The sequence below is a fragment of the Heptranchias perlo genome, chromosome 1 (genome assembly GCF_035084215.1).
Source record: "Heptranchias perlo isolate sHepPer1 chromosome 1, sHepPer1.hap1, whole genome shotgun sequence".
Taxonomy (NCBI): Eukaryota; Metazoa; Chordata; class Chondrichthyes; order Hexanchiformes; family Hexanchidae; genus Heptranchias; species Heptranchias perlo.
In genome coordinates this window covers 94,570,752-94,590,837 of record NC_090325.1, presented here as the reverse complement: position 1 = coordinate 94,590,837, position 20,086 = coordinate 94,570,752, and the positions used below count along the sequence as shown (strand labels likewise).

The 20,086-nt window shown below is 43.4% G+C and overlaps 1 protein-coding gene across 6 annotated transcripts in view; it reads left to right on the top strand.

Moving 5' to 3' along the window:
* The window catches only part of tbc1d1 (TBC1 (tre-2/USP6, BUB2, cdc16) domain family, member 1), a 262,797-nt gene that overhangs the window by 47,840 nt on the left and 194,871 nt on the right, over positions 1–20,086 (top strand). The window contains exon 2 of one of the 6 annotated variants that reach the window (XM_067988926.1): positions 12,305–12,669. The exons of the other annotated variants lie outside the window; for them this stretch is intronic. Within the exon in view, the coding sequence (XP_067845027.1) occupies positions 12,604–12,669 (66 nt within the window). The 5' untranslated portion in view covers positions 12,305–12,603. The remainder of the gene's footprint in view (positions 1–12,304; positions 12,670–20,086) is intronic. 6 annotated transcript variants of the gene reach the window in all.

Below are 20,086 nucleotides of genomic sequence, written 5' to 3'. Positions count from 1 at the left end.
ACTTTCGGCACGAAAGGTTTAGTTTCACATACTATATGAAACAGGCTCGAGGGGCTGAATGGCCTACCCCTGTTCCTATGTAATTGTGAACCCACGTGGCATTATAGAATTGACAGCAGTTCACCTTTAAGGTTTAATTTTTGTCTATTATTCTACAAAATTAATTACACAGATTGAAAGTATAGGTAAGTCTATGTGTAAGGATGCATCATTTGACAGATAACTAAAAGTGGTATTTGTTTGACCTTGATGGTAACATCACTGTTGCCATGGGAACAAGTTCTTGTGCTGCACGGTCACATCTGTATTTGTTAGAAGTCTGTTAACACAGCATTGTAGCTTCATAAAATAAAAATCACAAATTAAGAAGGTGCATTATAGAGAATATCATAATTGTGGTCTTTTTCATAATCTTTCTTCATTGAATAGTGCCTCAATCAAACTCATGGGGGGTCATTTTAACTTTGTGCGATAGCATAAAACGGGTGATAGTGAATCAGTAGCCCGTTTTACATCTCTCCTGATTTTAATTTCCATTGCAAATTAGACAGATGAAAAAAGACCAAGGTCCATCTAGTTTGCCTTCTACCATCCTGGTAATCGCATGATACAATAATAATGGAGATCTGCAGCTGGAACAGGTTTCCAGGAAGGGTGCTGTAAGAAACAGCTAGATGCTGTACAGAGAGAGGGTAGTTTTGGTTTACTGAAGATATAAAATCAAATGGGCCCTAGGGTCACCTTCTTCCAATCCTAGTTTTTGAATGAGCTCACTGAGTCCCTGAGATATGTAGGAGATCCTTGCACCTGGACAAGGACATTATAGGAATAAGCCATTGCAAATTAAATGAAAATAGACCATTACATTAGAATTAATTTTTATGAATGTGAGCTCCTGGCACTGAGCCTCACCTGCTGGGAGCACTATTCATAAAATTTACATTATTGATTTCACACTGGTATATGTGCAGATTGAAGACCACAGTGGTTGTTTCAACTCGTGATAAGTTTAGTGAGTTTTCAACTGTGCCACTAGATGGGGCTCCTCCCCTTGGGGGAGGGTGAATAGCATAGCTCCATGCCAGCTCATGCTGTGAATGTGTACATACCTCCCATCAACTGAGTCACAAAACACCACGGGGGTAATTTAACAAATTCGTGCTACTGATGGGGAGCCTTGCCTGTCAGACACACATATCAGGAAATTGCAAGCTTGCTGTCCATGATTTGATGTCTTGTTAAAATGACTGTAGGGAGCATGATTAAAAAGTTTGCAGATGATACAAAAATTGGCCGTGTGGTTGATAGTGAGGAAGAAAGCTGTAGACTGCAGGAAGTTATCAATGGACTGATCAGGTGGGCAGAAAAGTGGCAAATGGAATTCAATCCGGAGAAGTGTGCGGTAATGCATTTGGGGAGGGCAAACAAGGCAATGGAATACATAATAAATGGTAGGATACTGAGAAGTGAAGAGAAACAGAGGGACCTTGGAGTACATGTGCACAGATCCCTGAAGGTAGCAGGACACGTAGATAAGGTGGTTAAGAAGGCATATGGGATACTTTCCTTTATTAGCCGAGGCATAGAATATAAGAGCAGGGAGGTTATGTTAGAACTGTATAAAACACTAGTTAGGCCATAGCAAGAATACTGTGTACAGTTCTGGTCACCACGTTACAGGAAAGATGTGATTGCACTAGAGAGGGTACAAAGGAGATTCATGAGAATGTTGCCAGGACTAGAGAATTTTGGCTATGAGGAAAGATTGGATAGGCTGGGGTTGTTCTCTTTGGAACAGAGGAGGCTGAGGGAAGATTTAATTGAGGTGTACAAAATTATAAGGGGCCTAGATAGAGTGGATAGGAATGACCTATTTCCCTTAGCAGAGAGGTCAATATCCAGGGGGCATAGATTTAAAGTGATTGGTAGAAAGATTAGAGGGGAGATGAGGAAATTTTTTTTCACCCAGAGGGCGGTGGGGGTCTGGAACTCACTGCCTGAAAGCGTGAGAGAGGCAGAAACCCTCATCAATTTTAAAAAGTACTTGGATATGCACTTGAAGTGCCATAACCTACAGGGCTACAGACCAATAGCTGGAAAATGGGATTAGGCTGGATAGCTCTTTTTCGGCTGGCACAGAAACGATGGGCCAAATGGCTCCCTTCTGTGCTGTAAATTTCTATGATTCTATAATTCTATTCTATGAATGGATGGAAATTTTTTTTTATTCGTTCATGGGATGTGGGCGTGGCTGGCGAGGCCAGCATTTATTGCCCATCCCTAATTGCCCTTGAGAAGGTGGTGGTGAGCCGCTTTCTTGAACCGCTGCAGTCCGTGTAGTGAAGGTTCTCCCACAGTGCTGTTAGGTAGGGAGTTCCAGGATTTTGACCCAGCGACGATGAAGGAACAGCGATATATTTCCAAGTTGGGATGGTGTGTGACTTGGAGGGGAACGTGCAGGTGGTGTTGTTCCCATATGCCTGCTGCCCTTGTCCTTCTAGGTGGTAGAGGTCGCGGGTTTGGGAGGTGCTGTCGAAGAAGCCTTGGCGAGTTGCTGCAGTGCATCCTGTGGATGGTACACACTGCAGCCATGGTGCGCCGGTGGTGAAGGGAGTGGATGTTTAGGATGGTGGATGGGGTGCCAATCAAGCGGGCTGCTTTATCTTGGATGGTGTCAAGCTTCTTGGGTGCTGTTGCATTCATCCAGGCAAGTGGAGAGTATTCCATTACACTCCTGACTTGTGCCTTGTAGATGGTGGAAAGGCTTTGGGGAGTCAGGAGGTGAGTCACTCGCCGCAGAATACCCAGCCTCTGACCTGCTCTTGTAGCCACAGTATTTATGTGGCTGGTCCAGTTAAGTTTCTGGTCAATAGTGACCCCCAGGATGTTGATTGTGGGGGATTCTGCGATGGTAATGCCATTGAATGTCAAGGGGAGGTGGTTAGACTCTCTCTTGTTGGCCTGGCACTTGTGTGACACGAATGTTACTTTCCACTTATCAGCCCAAGCCTGGATGTTGTCTAGGTCTTGCTGCATGCGGGCACGGACTGCTTCATTATTTGAGGGGTTGCGAATAGAATTGAACACTGTGCAATCATCAGCGAACATCCCCATTTCTGACCTTATGATGGAGGGAAGGTCATTGATGAAGCAGCTGAAGATGGTTGGGCCTAGGACATTGCCCTGAGGAACTCCTGCAGCGATTCCTGGGGCTGAGATGATTGGCCTGCAACAACCACTACCATCTTCCTTTGTGCTAGGTATGACTCCAGCCACTGGAGAGTTTTCCCCCTGATTCCCATTGACTTCAATTTTACTGGGGCTCCTTGGTGCCACACTCGGTCAAGTGCTGCCTTGATGTCAAGGGCAGTCACTCTCACCTCATGTCTGGAATTCAGCTCTTTTGTCCATGTTTGGACCAAGGCTGTAATGAGGTCTGGAGCCGAGTGGTCCTGGCGGAACCCAAACTGAGCATCGGTGAGCAGGTTATTGGTGAGTAAGTGCCGCTTGATAGCACTGTCGACGACACCTTCCATCACTTTGCTGATGATTGAGAGTAGACTGATGGGGCGGTGATTGGTCGGATTGTATTTGTCCTGCTTTTTGTGGACAGGACATACCTGGGCAATTTTCCACATTGTCGGGTAGATGCCAGTGTTGTAGCTGTACTGGAACATGGATGGTGTGCCCGCAACTTTTCAATATACATGGTTGATGGGCAAGGAAAATATCCCCCATTACTGAGCACCACACACCGACGGCCTCGCACTGAAATGTTCATGTTTCAGAATTTCTTCCTCTCTTTACACAACAACGTCCTGTATCCTCCTCCTCTCCAGGTTGCTGGAGAATCAGCAAGGTGGAATTTATTTTTTCCTCATAGTCTGTTATTCTAAACATGTTTCTTTTTCTACTGTATTTAATACAAATTCAAGGAATCTTACAACACCAGGTTATAGTCCAACTGTTTTATTTGAAAATCACAAGCTTTCGGAGGCTTTCTCCTTCGTCAGGTGAGTGTGGGATTCAGCCAGTGTGTTCATTAGGAATGAACAAGGCCACTGACTGATGGTGGCTGAGTAATTCAAATTTACTGCATAGGATTCTGGAATTTTCACCAGTGTTTTGGGGATTGTATTCTGCAATTCTTCCATTTAAAGTTAGGGACACCTTTTTTCAACAAGATGTAGGCATTTTATTTTCAGATTCAGTACGCCAATGAAGAAATTTCTTAGGCTACAAGTGCTGAAGCTGTGGAGGATTCACACTTGGGTGGAAGTACTCTCTTGGTCTTGTTATAATGGTTAATGCTGATGGAATAAGTCAAATTCAGTTTTTTTTAAATGGGATTCTGGGATCTTTATGGGAAGATATTCTGAACAATGTTTCACTCCTAACATGGGGACAGTTAAAGGGGGAAATGCTGTATGTTTCTATTATAAAAGTGTTCTGACTCTGACAAGTGCTACTTCTCAGTGCAAAACTGAACGGGGTAGAAATTGGTCTGAGTTTCGCCCGTTTTCCGGGTCCAAAACGAGTACCACAAAGTCACACTTTGCAGCACGACGCCTCATACCAGAACAGCGGCAGAAGGGTACTCGACACCATATCGGTTCATTGCTCGTTCGGCGTCCCTGGCGTCTGCCTGAAACAAACGCAGGCATCATTAAAATATGTTAATAAGGATCCTGCGTGTGAATTAGGACCCTGTTTGGTGTCCATGTCTGCCTGCGACGTCATTTCCTGAACACACCTAACAAATCATGGCGGGAGCAATCTTCACAAATGCTATTTAAAAGGATCCTCACCTCCATTAAGGTATGTCTCTAATCATTTTAGTCTTCTAGGGTACTTTTGGGCCTAGCTTTTGGCTGGTTTGGCTACAGTTTGGTTGTGAAATACTTTGAAAGAGAATGTTTGTGGAGAGCCCGAACTCTTTCTTAGGATTTGTTTCTTCTCGATGGCTGAACAGGGAAATGTTGCTGCGCTTATCCTTGAGGCTCCCAAATCAGGAGGAAGAGCAGCAGCAAGGAAGGCAGCAAAGACCTGCAGAGGCAGCAAGAAGAGGGCGAAGGAGGGAAGGGCGCAGGAGGTCTGACAGTATGTGGGTCTTCAGAAACAGAATATCATACCCGAGCCTCATACGGGAGCAGTGTATAAAGGTGGCTGAGTCACTGCAATCTGTTGGTGAGAATTGGAGCCCAACACCAGGGCCTGCACTGCGCTGCCTGTGGCAGTGAAGGTCACCGTGGGTCTAAACTTTAATGCCTCTGGCTCCTTCTAAATTGCTTCTGGTGACATCAGCAACATCAGACAGTTTGCTGTGTACACGACCATCTGGCAGTTCACTGGTGCATTGTTTTGGGTGACAGTGATTCATTAGCTTCCCCATGGAGGCTGAAAAGCAGGAAGAGCGCTGGAATTTGCCCGCATTGCTGGACTCCTGTAGGTGCAGGGCATCATATACTATACGCACATAGTCCTGTGTGCTCCCCATCAGAAACCAGCACCGTTTCTCAACAGGAAAGGCTTCCATTCACTCAATTCAACTTGTTTGTGTCCATGGGCAGTAGTCATGATGCTTTCACACTGCGCCAGTCCTCAATATCCTCTCCGATTCACCCAGACCATCAGGTCAGACTGGCTGCTGGAGGATAAGGGTTATCCCTTCACTAACTGGCTCATGACTGTTGTCAGCAACCCAGGCATAGATGTGGAGTGCCACTATAATGAGAGCCATGCAACAACAAAGGTTGTGATTGAGCAAATCAGTGGCGTCCTGAAACAATGGTTCCAGTGTCTGGACAGCTCAGGAGAAGTCCTTTAGTACAACCTAGAGTGAGTATCAAGATTCATAATCATTTGCTGCATGATCCACAATCTTGCAATACAAAGGGGAGTTGTCTTGGAGCTTCCTGAGGAGGAAGAAGTGGAGGAGGAAGATGATGAAGGAATGAGGAACCACAGAATGCAGAGGAAGAGCATGGCCCAGCAGTGATGTGCACTGCCAGAGCAAATTATTGAGAAATTCTCCTGAACCATCCCTCCCCTCCCCAGAGCACCTTCTTCCCTTTGACCCAGTCCTGACACCCACCATATCAATACCATCAAACAGTATAACTTCATGGGTGTTCCTGTTGCATCACTAAGATTCTGAAGACCAACAGCTATACCAAAACAAAACATTTTACTTCACTACTCCAAAAGACTCCAGTCTTGATTTGACAAATGGTTACATGAATCATGTATATCTACAAATCTACATTTAGGTTTTTAAATTTTTTGCAAGGCAAGTTGCTGAAGTGTGAGCTGATAATGTCGCTGCGAGGGAAACAGGGCATCTGGGCCCTGAATGAACAGGGCAAGTAACTGTGTATCTCCTTAACCAATCAGATTGAAGGAAGTGTAAATTAGAGTGTATGAATTCAATGTCAAATCAGGTACAAAAAGAGAAAAAAAGAGAGGGAAAGATTGGATTAAGAGAGAGAGAAAAGAGACATATAGGAAAAGTAAAAAAAATGTTTTCAATTTAATATTTTACATTTTAAAAATCTCCAACAACAATTAAAACCTAAAGGAATGAGAGTCCACACTTGTAACAGTTAATTTTCAGTGCCAGAGAGGTTGATTGGCAGTAATTAACACTCATCGTGTCATTGAAAGAGTACTTAGACTGAAAGGGACAAGACTTAACTTTCTGTGGCGAGTTTAGTTCGTATCTACCGTGCAAATACAGCAACTTCACGACGTTCAATGCATTTCAATGGTGAGACAAACAGTGAGATGGCGTTTTCATGAAGCTAACAGTGGAGTGGCGCAACTCGGACAGCAACTTTTTGGATATTTGAGTTTAACCGCGCATCTGCCCCTCACCTGAAGTTGCTGTAACATTTGCGCATGAATAAAGGAAAGCTTCATTAACCTCACCGTTATTTTGACAGTAAATTGACAGCTGGGAATGGATCTCCAGCTGTCTGGTCCCAATGGTCATTCTTCGTATGTAAGATCTAAGAGTGAGCATTCAACTGTGCTGGGCATCATAATTGAACCTAATATAACCCTCATATGACATCCACATCCTTACTGGAAAGGGCATGTGTGTGAGCATTTAGAAAGGGCATGTGTGTGAGCATTTAGAAAGGGCATGTGTGTGAGCATTTAGAAAGGGCATGTGTGTGAGCATTTAGAAAGGGCATGTGTGTGAGCATTTAGAAAGGGCATGTGTGTGAGCATTTAGAAAGGGCATGTGTGTGAGCATTTAGAAAGGGCATGTGTGTGAGCATTTAGAAAGGGCATGTGTGTGAGCATTTAGAAAGGGCCTGTGTGTGAGCATTTAGAAAGGGCATGTGTGTGAGCATTTAGAAAGGGCATGTGTGTGAGCATTTAGAAAGGGCATGTGTGTGAGCATTTGGAAAGGGCATGTGTGTGAGCATTTGGAAAGGGCATGTGTATGAGCATTTAGAAAGAAGAGGGCTGGGTTCTGTTGTGATGTCCTCTACAGTTGAATAGCTGCCAATACTCATTGTCTTGGCACACACATAAAGAACAGCTACTTAGGTGAGGTACTGGTGAGGTACCAGAGACATGCAGGTGCCCATGGAACCATATCCCAAAAAGAGTCAGTAGTTTTAAGAAGAGAGGGGAGAAGAGATGAAAAAATAGATTGACTTTTAAAAAAACCTTCTCTACTACACAGCATATTTCAGCAAAGTGTATAATGTTTTATGAGCTTTTATTTCAAGGGTTGTTTTCAATAATAAGTTCATCATACTGTTGACCCACTCACCACTGTACTGTGGTCGTCATTTTACACTGTATGAAGTTCTGATAATGGTAGAATAATAATGCTTTTCCATTAATACAAACAACAGATACATATTTTACTTCTGCCGCTCAACTTCCTTAAGGAGAATCCCACCTTAAATCATAACTCTAAATGCATTGCTACACAGCTTCTTTAAAACTGATTATATCATCAGGAATTTGTATCTTGTACGCTTAAAATAGCTATCTGGTAAACATTCCACTCAACAATGTTGCCAATGACAAGGCTGAGCAAGTAGAGAATACTTAAATCTCATAATGTCGGCTATTTGAAATTTCCTGACGTCTGGTGCACAAATAATGAACACAGCCGTGATTTGAAAATACAAGTAGCTGTATCAGATTTTAATAACTGGTTTGTCAATGAATTGTCAGAATTTGACTGTTATTAACACATTCTTTGATTTTTCTGATGAAAAAGCGATTAAGCGATGGCTTTTGCAATTTGTTGCTGTCACATTATGAGATCTTTTTGACCATTTCTCCACAGGAAGGAATTTGAAAAAGTGTAACTTTAGAGGTTGTGTTTTAAAGCCTAAGTGTATTCATTAAAAAAGGGGCCCTGAGACAATGCATAGTTAAAATGCTAATAAGCTAGCTTTGATGTTGTTTCCTCCTAAGAGTGTAAATATTAAACAATTTGTTAGCTTGTCTTAGGAATAGATAAACACCCACATCCGTTGTATTGAAAAGTTTTTGATCCCTTTTTTGTCTGTGAACAGAAACTGGGACAAAAGTCGGGAACGAGAGATTCTTGAAACAGGATGCTGCACAAGCGGTTAGTTTTTTAAAGGGAAAACTGCAAGGACTTTCGTTGAGATCAAGTCGTTAGAAATGCTGGAGGAACAGTTCACATTCATTTTGTTTTAGTCAAGCAAGGTGACCCACTAATTTGGAGAAGCATGGCGTGTTTTTTATTTTGTGTCATTACGCAAAGATATGCTGTACTGTTTGAAGTAAATAATTCTAATCACAACTGTCATCCTGGATGTTCACCTTACTGTAAAATAAAGCAGCATATCAATTTATATCAGGCCCTGTCTCACATATACCCATAACAATCTCTCTCTCATGCACTCACTCACAGACATACATGTACATATATGCTGGGAATTTCCTCGGAACTGCTCCTGCTCCACCACTATAACTTTTCTGGAAGTGCAGCGGAAACCCCTTTACACAAGTAATTCACTCACACACACGCAGAACAAAAAAAATTCTGCCCACAATTATATCACTCCCTCAAAAATGAAAAAAAGTCAAGTTTGCTTTTTTTCCTAATCTTCAAAGGATATGAGTAATCTACCCACAGTTTAAGCTGCATTGTACAGCTAGACACAAAACAGAAATACAATTACTAGTGACCTTTGGAATCACTCCCAGTTCTAACTAAGTTTCCATTATTGGCCTGTATGTAACAATAATTCAGTGTTCATAATGTTTCATTCTTGGCCCTTTTCATTACTCATCTACATGCTGCTTCTTGGCAACATTATTTGTAAGCATGGAATCAGCTTCCATATATATGCTTTACCTCAAAGCCACCATTGACACGGTGAATGTTGCCATGCTATTCAACATCAAGTTGTAGCAAAAGAAAAGCCATCTTGTTTGGATTCTCACAGAAACATCGCAACTTAGGCCTTGATTCTGCCCACTTACCAGCTCAGGCTGAACCCAATGGGGCGCATACTTGGTGTCTTGTTTGACCCTGAGATAAGCTTCAAACACCACAACTAGTTCATCACCAGGACTGCCTATTTCCACCTCCATAATATTGTTATCCTCTGTCTCTCCACACTTTGAAGACTGTTGAAACCTTCATCCAAGCCGTGATCACCTCTAGACTCAGTTTCTTTAATACCCTCCTTACTGTCCTCCTGAATACCTCATTACATGAACTCTGACTCACCAAAAACTCCACTGCACATATGCTATCCTGTACTTTCTGCTCTCCCATCACACCAGTCCTCATCAACTTCCACTGGCTCCCCATCCCTCAGCACATCAAAGACCTTATCCACATTTACAGCCTCCTCCAGCCCTATGTCCTATCTTTGACCCTCCACCCCTCTGACTGATTTACTGTGTTTGTCCTCCCTTTACTTCACCATCGGTAGAGAATCCTTCAGCAGTCATATCTCTGCAGTTTGGAATTCTCTTCCCAAAACACTCCACCTTTCATTATTCTCCTCACTTCAGAAGCCACCTTGAATTTTAGTTCTTCAACCTTACCTTCAGTTATCTCCCCTAACTCTTTTCCCAATGATCTCTCAGTGTCTGAACCCCTTTGGGAAGCACCTAGGTGCTTTTTGATGCCCTCAAGGCCCTGTATAACTGCAGGTTGTTGGTGTTGCTCTAATTGGTATGGGTGCTACCTTTGGCTTCAGCATTTCCAAGGTGAGGACAGGATCTGGCTCAGCAGTTATGTCCCACATAATGAAATACCCTGCCCGCACTGACTGTCTAGGCTTAAACATGAAGAACGGCCACTTAGGCAAGGTACCAGAGGGCTGCTGGCATCCTTGGAACTGTACCCCAACAAAAGCCAGTGCTTTAAGGAGGAACGGAAAATGTCAAATGAAAAACTGGAGGGCCTCTGCCTGCCCCTCACAAGGCCAGTGCTGTAGGAGGAGGTGGGGGACTTGTAATGCTGGGACTTCTCATGTCCCTGGCGTCTCATTCGGCGGAGGCAGGATCAGTGGCCTGTACTTGTGTGATAGGCTGTGACAGGTTACATGTTGGTCTCACTGAGGGGTCCCGGCTGGGTTTGTGGCCTGAGCCCCTGAAGAAAACCAGGTACATTTTTTTTTATATCTACAACCATCCCCCCTTCCGAACAAGGAAGTAGTGCCACAATGTGTGACCTTTGAAGCAAAGCAAGTGCCCTAGATGTACCCCTAGCGACATGGGCAGCCATTTAAATCAAGGGACCTCCCACTGACCCCACAAACTTTAGCAAGGTCGCTTATGCAGGGATTCTTCCCCCCCGCCCGCCCATGGATTTTTGTCCCAATAATATTTGATATTGCAAGAAAGAAGCCGAAAAAACATTAGGGTATAAATATGTCTTTCCGGAAGCGCAAAATTGGCAATAGTGAATCGGCTGCCTGTTTTGCACCCTGTCCAATTTTCTTGTCTATTGAAGTCACTGGAAAGGTTAATCAGTTGGAGTATAAAACGTCGGCCGATTCACTAGCACTTGTTTTGCACTACCGCTAAGATGAATTTATACCCCAATGAGTGCCAAGATGCATTTTCTGTGAGAAAGCATTTTATATGCAGTACTTTTTAAAAATTCATTTGTGGGATGTGGGCGTCGCTGGCGAGGCCGGCATTTATTGCCCATCCGTAATTGCCCTTGAGAAGGTGGTGGTGAGCCGCCTTCTTGAACCGCTGCAGTCCGCGTGGTGAAGGTTCTCCCACAGTGCTGTAAGGTAGGGAGTTCCAGGATTTTGACCCAGCGACGATGAAGGAACGGTGATATATTTCCAAGTCGAGATAGGAACATGGGGTGGTGTGCGACTTGGAGGTGGAAGGTGCAGGTGGTGTTGTTCCCATGTGCCTGCTGCCCTTGTCTTTCTAGGTGGTAGAGGTTGTGGGTTTGGGAGTTGCTGCAGTGCATCTTGTGAATGGTACACACTGCAGCCACGGTGCATCGGTGGTGAAGGGAGTGAATGTTTAGGGTGGTGGATGGGGTGCCAATCAAGCGGGCTGCTTTGTCCTGGATGATGTTGAGCTTCTTGAGTGTTGTTGGAGCTGCACTTATCCAGGCAAGTGGAGAGTATTCCATCACACTCCTGACTTGTGCCTTGTAGATGGTGGAAAGGCTTTGGGGAGTCAGGATATGAGTCACTTACCGCAGAATACCCAGCCTCTGACCTGCTCTTGTAGCCACAGTATTTATGTGGCTGGTCCAGTTAAGTTTATATATTTAATATATTTTTACATTTTAATGGCTTTGCTTAATTGTTATCAAAGAATAATGTTATATTTTCTGCCTCTTTAGTCACCTTTGGTAAAGCTTTCCATATTCTAAGAACCCTCTGTGTGAATAAAAACTTATAATTTCCCTCTTCATTCTTCTATGATAATCCTGACTCTATTCCCTCTTGTTAGTGTCTGCCAACTAGTCAAAACATTTTTTTTACTCTCTATCCTCTCTAAACTTTTCATAATTTGTTAAATTTCTATTGGATCCAACTTAACTTTCTCTCTGCTAATGGGGGAAAAAAACACATTTTCAAGCCTTTCTTACCAACTATAACCTCTCATTCCTGGTAATATTCTATTGAATCTTCACTGTTCCTTCCGATAAATCTAATACGCTCCCCATAAAGGAATTCCCAGGACTACATGGATACTCAAACTGTGATCTAACCAATGTCTTGTACACTTTAAACATATCTTTGCCTTTTACTGTGCCCCTATTGCCAATCTCATTTGCCTTTTTAATTTTCTTTTTTTACCACCCTTGTAGATCTGTGATTCTGCATGCCTAGATCTCTCTGTTTTTCCATTTCTGAAGCATGTGGGAAAATTTAAAGAAAACATAATTCCAGCACTGAAAGAGTTAAGAGGAAAGCCAGGCAGTTTAAGCCGAATGCCGAATCTCACAATCAAGTAGGAAGTTGCATTTCAGTCCCAGTATCCTGCTGCTTTGAATCAACTGAAAATTGCCTCAGGTTAGGGGTCAGTAAGAATGTCATTTGATTGCATGAGACTGCTGGGTGTGATGCCATTGAGTGAGAGTTCATTCAAGGCTTGGAGCAGTCAGACATGAAGGCAAGACTGCAGAAACTAAACTTTCTTAAGTTAGATGTTGGCTATGAGAAAGAAATCAAGGTATATGTAAATGTTGTTAACCTAGTATAAACACTTAGGACTGTAACTAAATGTTCATTATCAGATTAATGTTAAGTGACTTTGCTTGAGATTGTTGCCTATTGTAAAAAGTCCGGCCACTACAACTAGCTGCATTGTAGTGTGTAGTAATTTAAGTGCATTGTACTGAAACAAAGGCTATTGGTACCCTGTGCTTCAATAGTAGTGTTCCACTAGGAGTAAAATGTAAATTAAGTCATAGAGTTCAATGGAATTGGAGCAGAGAAGTGACTGTTGGTGCTGACGGAGGATGCTGTGCTGTGATATTATCACACTTTGTTATATAGGATGTAATAAAAGATTGTTGGATTTTATTTTTAGTTTGTACAGGGATGGAAGGGTGCGGGTTTTGAAAGATTCACAGATCATTGCATGTTAACGTTGACCATGTGTAAACCAGAAGTTCTGAGTAGATTTGATGCATTCTATATTATGTTTTTTTATTGGTTGTCACTAGATCTGCTGAAATTTCTGTTTGTGATTATATTCTGTGTTTGTGATTATATTCTGTGTTTGTGAGAGATATGAATGGTATTAACATGTTTCGGAGGCTTTCGGAGCCTCCGAAAGCTTGTGATTTTCAAATAAAACTGTTGGACTATAACCTGGTGTTGTAAGATTCCTTACATCAGTACATCCAGTACTGGATGAGCAAAAATTTCCTCCAACTAAATATTGGGAAGACCCAAGCCATTGTCTTTCGTCCCTGCCGCAAACTCCATTCCCTAGCCACCGACTCCATCACTCTCCCTGGCCTGTGTCTGAGACTGAACCAGACCGTTCGCAACCTTGGCATCCTATTTGACCCTGAGATGAGCTTCCGACCATATATCTGCTCCATCACCGAGTCTGCCTACTTCTACTTCCGTGACATTGCCTGTCTCCGCCCCGCCTCAGCTCATCTGCTGCTGAAACCCTCATCCATTCTTTTGTTACCTCCAGGCTGGACTATTCCAATGCTCTCCTGGCTGGCCTCCCATCTTTCACCCTCCATAAACTTGTGTTCATCCAAAACTCTGCTGCCCGTATTGTAACTCTCACCAAGTCCTATTCTCCCATCACCTCTGTGCTCGCTGACCTACGTTGGCTCCTGGTCCGGGAATGCCTCGATTTTAAAATTCTCATCCTTGTTTTCAAATCCCTCCATGGCCTTGGCCCTCCCTATCTCTGTAACCTCCTCCAGCCCTACAACCTCCGAGATCTCTGCGCTCCTCCAATTCTTGCCTCTTGCGCATCCCCGATTTTAATCGCTCCTCCATTGGCGGCCATGTCTTCAGCTGCCTAGAACCTAAGCTCTGGAATTCCCTCCCTAAATCTCTCTGCCTCTCTATCCCTCTCTCCTTCTTTAAGACGCTCCTTAAAACCTACCTGTTTGTTTGACCAAGCTTTTGGTCACCTGCCCTAATATTTCCTTATGTGGCTTGGTGTCAGATTTTGTTTGATAACGCTCCTGCGAGCCACCTTGGGACATTTTACTATGTTAAAGACGCTATATAAATGCAAGTTGTTGTTGTTGTGTCCTGAAGGCAATGACTTGTGCTCATGTACAGCACAGTTCTATGAGTGTTGGTGCTGTCTGATCAAGTGGGTGTATGAAGAGATCTGAGAACTTTTATATATCCAGATGTCAGGAAATTGAGTGATGCTGCTCCTAATTGTGGAGAAGTGGCCTATCCCTGGCATATTCAAACTACAGCCTGTGTATCCTAGCAATCGGCCCGTGAACCCAACCAACTGTTCTATTTGTACTTCTATTTCTTACTCATCGGTTTGTCCTGTTTGAATTTGGTGGACCTGCAGATTTGGAAACCCTGCAGACCAGAAGATACCAGATTCAATTTCTGTCACGTGCCAAGTTAGCTGATCTCAACTGGGCAGTAGTTGAGGCTGACAATTGGCCCCAGTGCCCCTGTGGTAAGGAAGGGATACCTTAGTCTTGGTTTCTATTCCTGATTGCTATCTACTGATCCCTTTTGGAAGTGGTATATGTGTGGACATTTGCTGAAAACAGGTTTGGGTTTGGCTATGATGTCCTTAAAAAGGCTGCCTAGACTTGCTGTCCAGGCTCATACAGCTCACTGGCAGTTTACATGGAAGTTAAATACACTGCAAATCATTACCAACGTTTTTGATATGAATATCATTGAGAAAGAACTTGTATTTATATAGTGCATTTCATGATGTCAGGATGTCCCAAAGTGCTGCACAGATAATCAAGTACTTTTGAACTGGAGTTACTATTGTAAAGTAGGGAAACGTGGCAGCCAATTTGTGCACAGCAAGATCCCAGAAACTGCAATGAGATAAATGACTAGATAATCTGTTTTGTTGGTCCTGGTTGAGGGATAAATGCTGTTCAGGATACCAGAAGAACTTTCCTACTTTTCTTCGAATAGTGCCATGGGATCTTTTACATCCACCTGAAACTGAGGCCTGCCTCCCTCTAACATCTCATCTGAAATATGGCACCACTGACAGTGCAGCACTCCCACAGTGCTGTACTGAAGTGTCAGTCTAGGTAATGTGCTCAAGTCTCTGGAGTGAGGCTTGAACTGATACCCTTCTTACTCAGTAACGAGGGTGCTACCACTGAGCCAAGGCTGACACCATTATTATTCAGTTCATATCTAATTTACAAAAATGAGCTGGATTCAGAAACTCAATGTGATGCGGACAAATTTGCAGATGATACCAAACTAGGAGGGGCAGTAGAATCAGAAGATGCAGTTCAGAAATTACAGAATGAGTTTGCAAGTGGGCAGAATGATGGCAGGTGGAATTTAATGCAGACAAGTGTAAGTGCTACACACAGGAAAGAAAAATAGGTGACATATGTATTCCATGAATGGGCTTGAAATTGCTAGGGATGAAGCTGAAAGGAGCCCAGTAGTCTGAGAAGGCTCAATACAAAACATGCTCAATCAGCGCAGAACCGCAATCAACAAAGCTTATAGGATGTTCAACCACAGAGCCAAAACAGCAGAACACAAGTCAGGGGGAGCTTTAATCAAACCGTATTAGTGCTCGAGCCAGACCACACCTTGAATGCTGCTGCATCCACGTCTGGTTGCCAAGAAACACGAGACACTCAACTCATTGCAGAGAAGAGCCATGAGGCTGGTCCCTAGAGTCAGGGGTCTGAATTATGAGGAAAAACTGGAGAATCTTGAGGTTTTTAGCCTTGAAAGGAGGTGTGAGAGGTGATCTTTTAGAGCTAGGTAAAGTTGTTAAGGGTCAGGGGATGCTTAAGGTTTCTTTGTGTCTCTCTTGCTCCTCCCGGCCCACAAGGAAACCTAGAATTTTTTTAAAAACTTCATTTTGTGGCCCCGCTTCTGCTTGTCACCATCTTTCACTGGCAGCTCTAGCACTGGCCATCGCTGCCATGGTCAGCAGTTAAAATCGGGTCAGAGTCTGAAAGACCTCATCAGACCCCGACATTTAAATAATAATGATGGCCCTGCCTGCCTCTGGCAGGCGGCCCAGACACTGCCGAAAGCACGACAGTTAAAATGGCTGCAGTTGTGAACGTGTCGGGAATGCAGCGGTGAGTACCTGACCACCATTTTAATCACCTGCCTGTCCTGTTGCCGCCAGGGGCGGGGAGGGGGAGGAGGGGAGAGCAGGTTTAAAATTGGGCCTTAAGAATCTGCTGACCTTGTGGCTGTGGAGAGTTCCTTTTGTTTCTTTATACTTTGAAGTATGGCACGGAAAGTTTAAATGTTAAGTGTTGCAACTAAAGACTACGTTCATTGCAGAACAACGTGTACAGTACTTGATTTCCCCTTGATTATTGGGTCATAGTCTGGAGTAAAAGCTTATCGATATCACCAATTGGCTCTCTTGCAGTAATGTCCCACTCTTTTAAAACTGCCATTATCACTCCCTTTCTCAAGAAATCCACCCTAAAGCTCTCCGCTCTCCAACTATCACATCGTCATCTCTTGCGTATGCAAAGAGTCCATCCTTTGCCTCTTCTTTACAGTGATTACATGCTACTCCTTGGTGCTGTTATCCAGAAGCAAGGGATCAGCTTCCACATATATTCCAATTATTCCCAGCTCTACCTCACTTTCTCGGAGCAGGTTTTAGCTCATCCAAGTCCATTGCCCCAAAGGTTCCCAACATGTCCTGATATTGGCTGTTTGTTATTGCGACTTGGAGGAGACAGATATTGCTCTGGCTGAATGTTGGTAAGACCAAGGGCATCTTTGGCTGCCATCACATCTCTGTACCTCTGGCCCCAATTCCATCAACCTCCCCAGCTGCCATCTCAAGCTGAGTTGGGAAATGTATAACTTTGGTGCCCTCTCGAACCCCAAGCTCAGCTTCCTCACTTTGTAAAGAGAACTGCTTTCTTTTAACTCTTCAACATAGTTCGCCTCTACCCCTTTCTCTCTCCTGCTGCCAAAATCCGAGTCCATACCTTTGCCCCATCTCAGAGCTTGACTTCTCCAATGCCCTCCCATTGGCTTTCCCACACTAACCTTCATCTTATCCAAAATGCCAGAACTTGTGTCCTCACCTACTGTAAGCCCTACACGCCCATCACCTATGTTTTCTCCAAGCTGCACTGGCTCCCTGTGCCACAGTCTCAAGTTGTCTGTCAGATATCAAGACCTGGATGAGCCAAAACTTGCTCTAGCTGAATGCTGTCATGGATAAGACCATTCTTTTTGGCTCCCATCCGTATCTCTGTGCCTTTTCCCTCGATTCCATAAACCACTTGTTTGAATTCAAAATCGCTGTCCTTGTTTTCAAATCACTATAACCTCGTCCCACACTGCTTTAATGATGTCTTCATGCCTTACGTACCTAGATGTATCCTTTTGCTCATGTAATGTTGACTTCTCTTCGCTCCTTGCTTCCTCCGCTGTAGTGTTGGTGGCCACTTGTTTAGCCACTGCTCCTGCCCCCTGAGATTATCTTCCTCTGCCCCTTCTCCTCGTAGTGTCTCTCCCTGCTTTCAAAACTTTCCTCCCTTAAGCCATACCATCAAGTTCCGCTTTGCAGCCTTTTACATTTCTCTGTCCTTCCCTTGTGTCCCTTTCCTCCTTTATTGCAAAGCACTCCGTGCTCTGCGCATTATATAAATGCAAATTGTTGGGAGTATTCGATATCTCATTGGTGGGCATAGAGGTGAATGTCTAAGGTGAATGAAGAGTTACTTCATAGAGAGAATAGGTCTCTGTTGTTATTTTGGCAACAAAAACACCCGAGGGACATTTTGTATATATTGAATTTGTAGTAAAGAGCAGGAGAAAGCAGGCTTCCTCTACAGGAAACAAACAGTATTTCTTAAAACAAAACCTTCTGACCAATGGATCTAAAGAAATGATGATGAAAGGGCTGTTGCAGAGGGAAACTTTTTGTATTAATAAATAATGGCACAGCGTTGCTGAAAATTTCCATTACGCTACATTGTTTATTGAGGAGAGGGAAGGGTGAGGATTGGATTGAGCATCTTTGAGATTTAGTACCTAAAGTAACAACTGCACTATGGCCAGGATGTTAATATTTTATAAGCTATTTTTGTGATGTACAATAACATCTGTTGTAGTATTTTTGGTCAAATCATCACAATTCTATCTGCCATGATACACAGCACCAAAAAGAAACCCCTGTTTTAGATCTTTTGTGTGTGTCTTTTAAGTAACTTTTATTCTTTTTCAAAAAATTGGTAATTTTGAAAAGTTACATATGAATGAATTAATTACTATTTATGTGCCTTGACTGGAATTTATCTGAACAGCATGCAGAACTTGAGGAATGCTTATCTATCCTGAACAATGTTGGCATCAGCCTTCGAACATCAGAACAGTGATCCTGTGTCGAGTGTTGGTACTGAACGAGATTCTGAGCTGCAAGAGGTGAAGGTCTTTCTCCTTTATGGCTGAATTAGATTTCCAGGTAAAACTGTAATTGAACAATGGGCGGCCTTTAAAGAGGAGACGGTTTGGGTACAGTCTAGGTACATTCCCACGAGGGAGGAAAGGTAGGGCAAGCAAAGCCAGAGCTCCCTGGATGAGGAAAGAGAGAGTAAGATGAAGCAGAAAAAGGGAGCATATGACAGATGCCAGGTTGATAATACAAGTGAGAACCAGGCTGAATATAGAAAGTACAGAGGGGAAGTGAAAAAGGAAATAAGAGGGGCAAAGAGAGAGTATGAGAATAGACTGGCAACTGAGATAAAAGGGAATCCAAAAATCTTCTATAAGCTTATAGATAGTAAATGGGTAGTAAGAGGTGGGGTGGGGCCGATTAGGGACCAATATGGAAACTGACTCATGGAGACAGAGGGCATGGCTGAGGTACTAAATGAGTACTTTGCATCTGCCTTTACCAAGGAAGAAGATGCTGCCAAAGTCACAGTAAAAGAGGAGGTAGTTGAGATAGTGGATGGGCTAAAAATTGACAAAGACGAGGTACTAGAAAGACTGGCTGTACTTAAAATAGATAAGTCACCAGGTCCGGATGGGATGCATCCTAGGTTGCTGAGGGAAGTAAGGATGGAAATTGCGGAGGTACTGGCCATAATCTTCCAACATCTTTAGATACGGGAGTGGTGTCAGAGGGCTGGAGAATTGCAAAAATTACACCCTTGTTCAAGAAAGGGTGTAAGGATAAACCCAGCAACTACAGGCCAGTCAGTTTAACCTTGGTGGGGTGGGGAAGCTTTTAGAAACAATAATCCTGGACAAAATTAACAGTCACTTGGACAAGAGTAGATTAATAAAGGAAAGCCAGCCCGGATTTGTTAAAGGCAAATCGTGTTTAACAACCTGATAGAGTTTTTTGATGAGGTAACAGAGAGGGTTGATGAGGGCAATGCAGTTGGTGTGGTGTATATGGACTTCCAAAAAGGCATTTGATAAAGTGCTACATAATAGGCTTGTCATCAAAGTTGAAGCCCATGGAATAAAAGGGGCAATGGCAGCATGGATATGAAATTGGCTAAGTGACTGGAAACGGAGAGTAGTGGTAAACGGTTGTTTTTCGGACTGGAGGGGGTAAACAGTGGTGTTCCCCAGGGGTTGGTGCTGGGACTACTGCTTTTCTTGATATATATTAATGACTTGGACTTGGATGTACAGGGCACAATTTCAAAATTTGCAGATGACACAAAACTTGGAAGGGTAGTGTACAGTGAGGTGGATAGTGACAGTCTTCAAGAGGACATTGACCAGCTGATAGAATGGGTGGATATGTGGCAGATGAAATTTAACGCAGAGAAGTGCTAAGTGATACATTTTGGTAGGAAGAATGAGGAGATGCAATATAAACTAAAGGGTACGTTCTAAAGGGGGTGCAGGAACAGAGAGCCCTGGGGGTATACGTGCACAGGTCGTTGAAGGTGGCTGGATAGGTTGAGAAAGCGGTT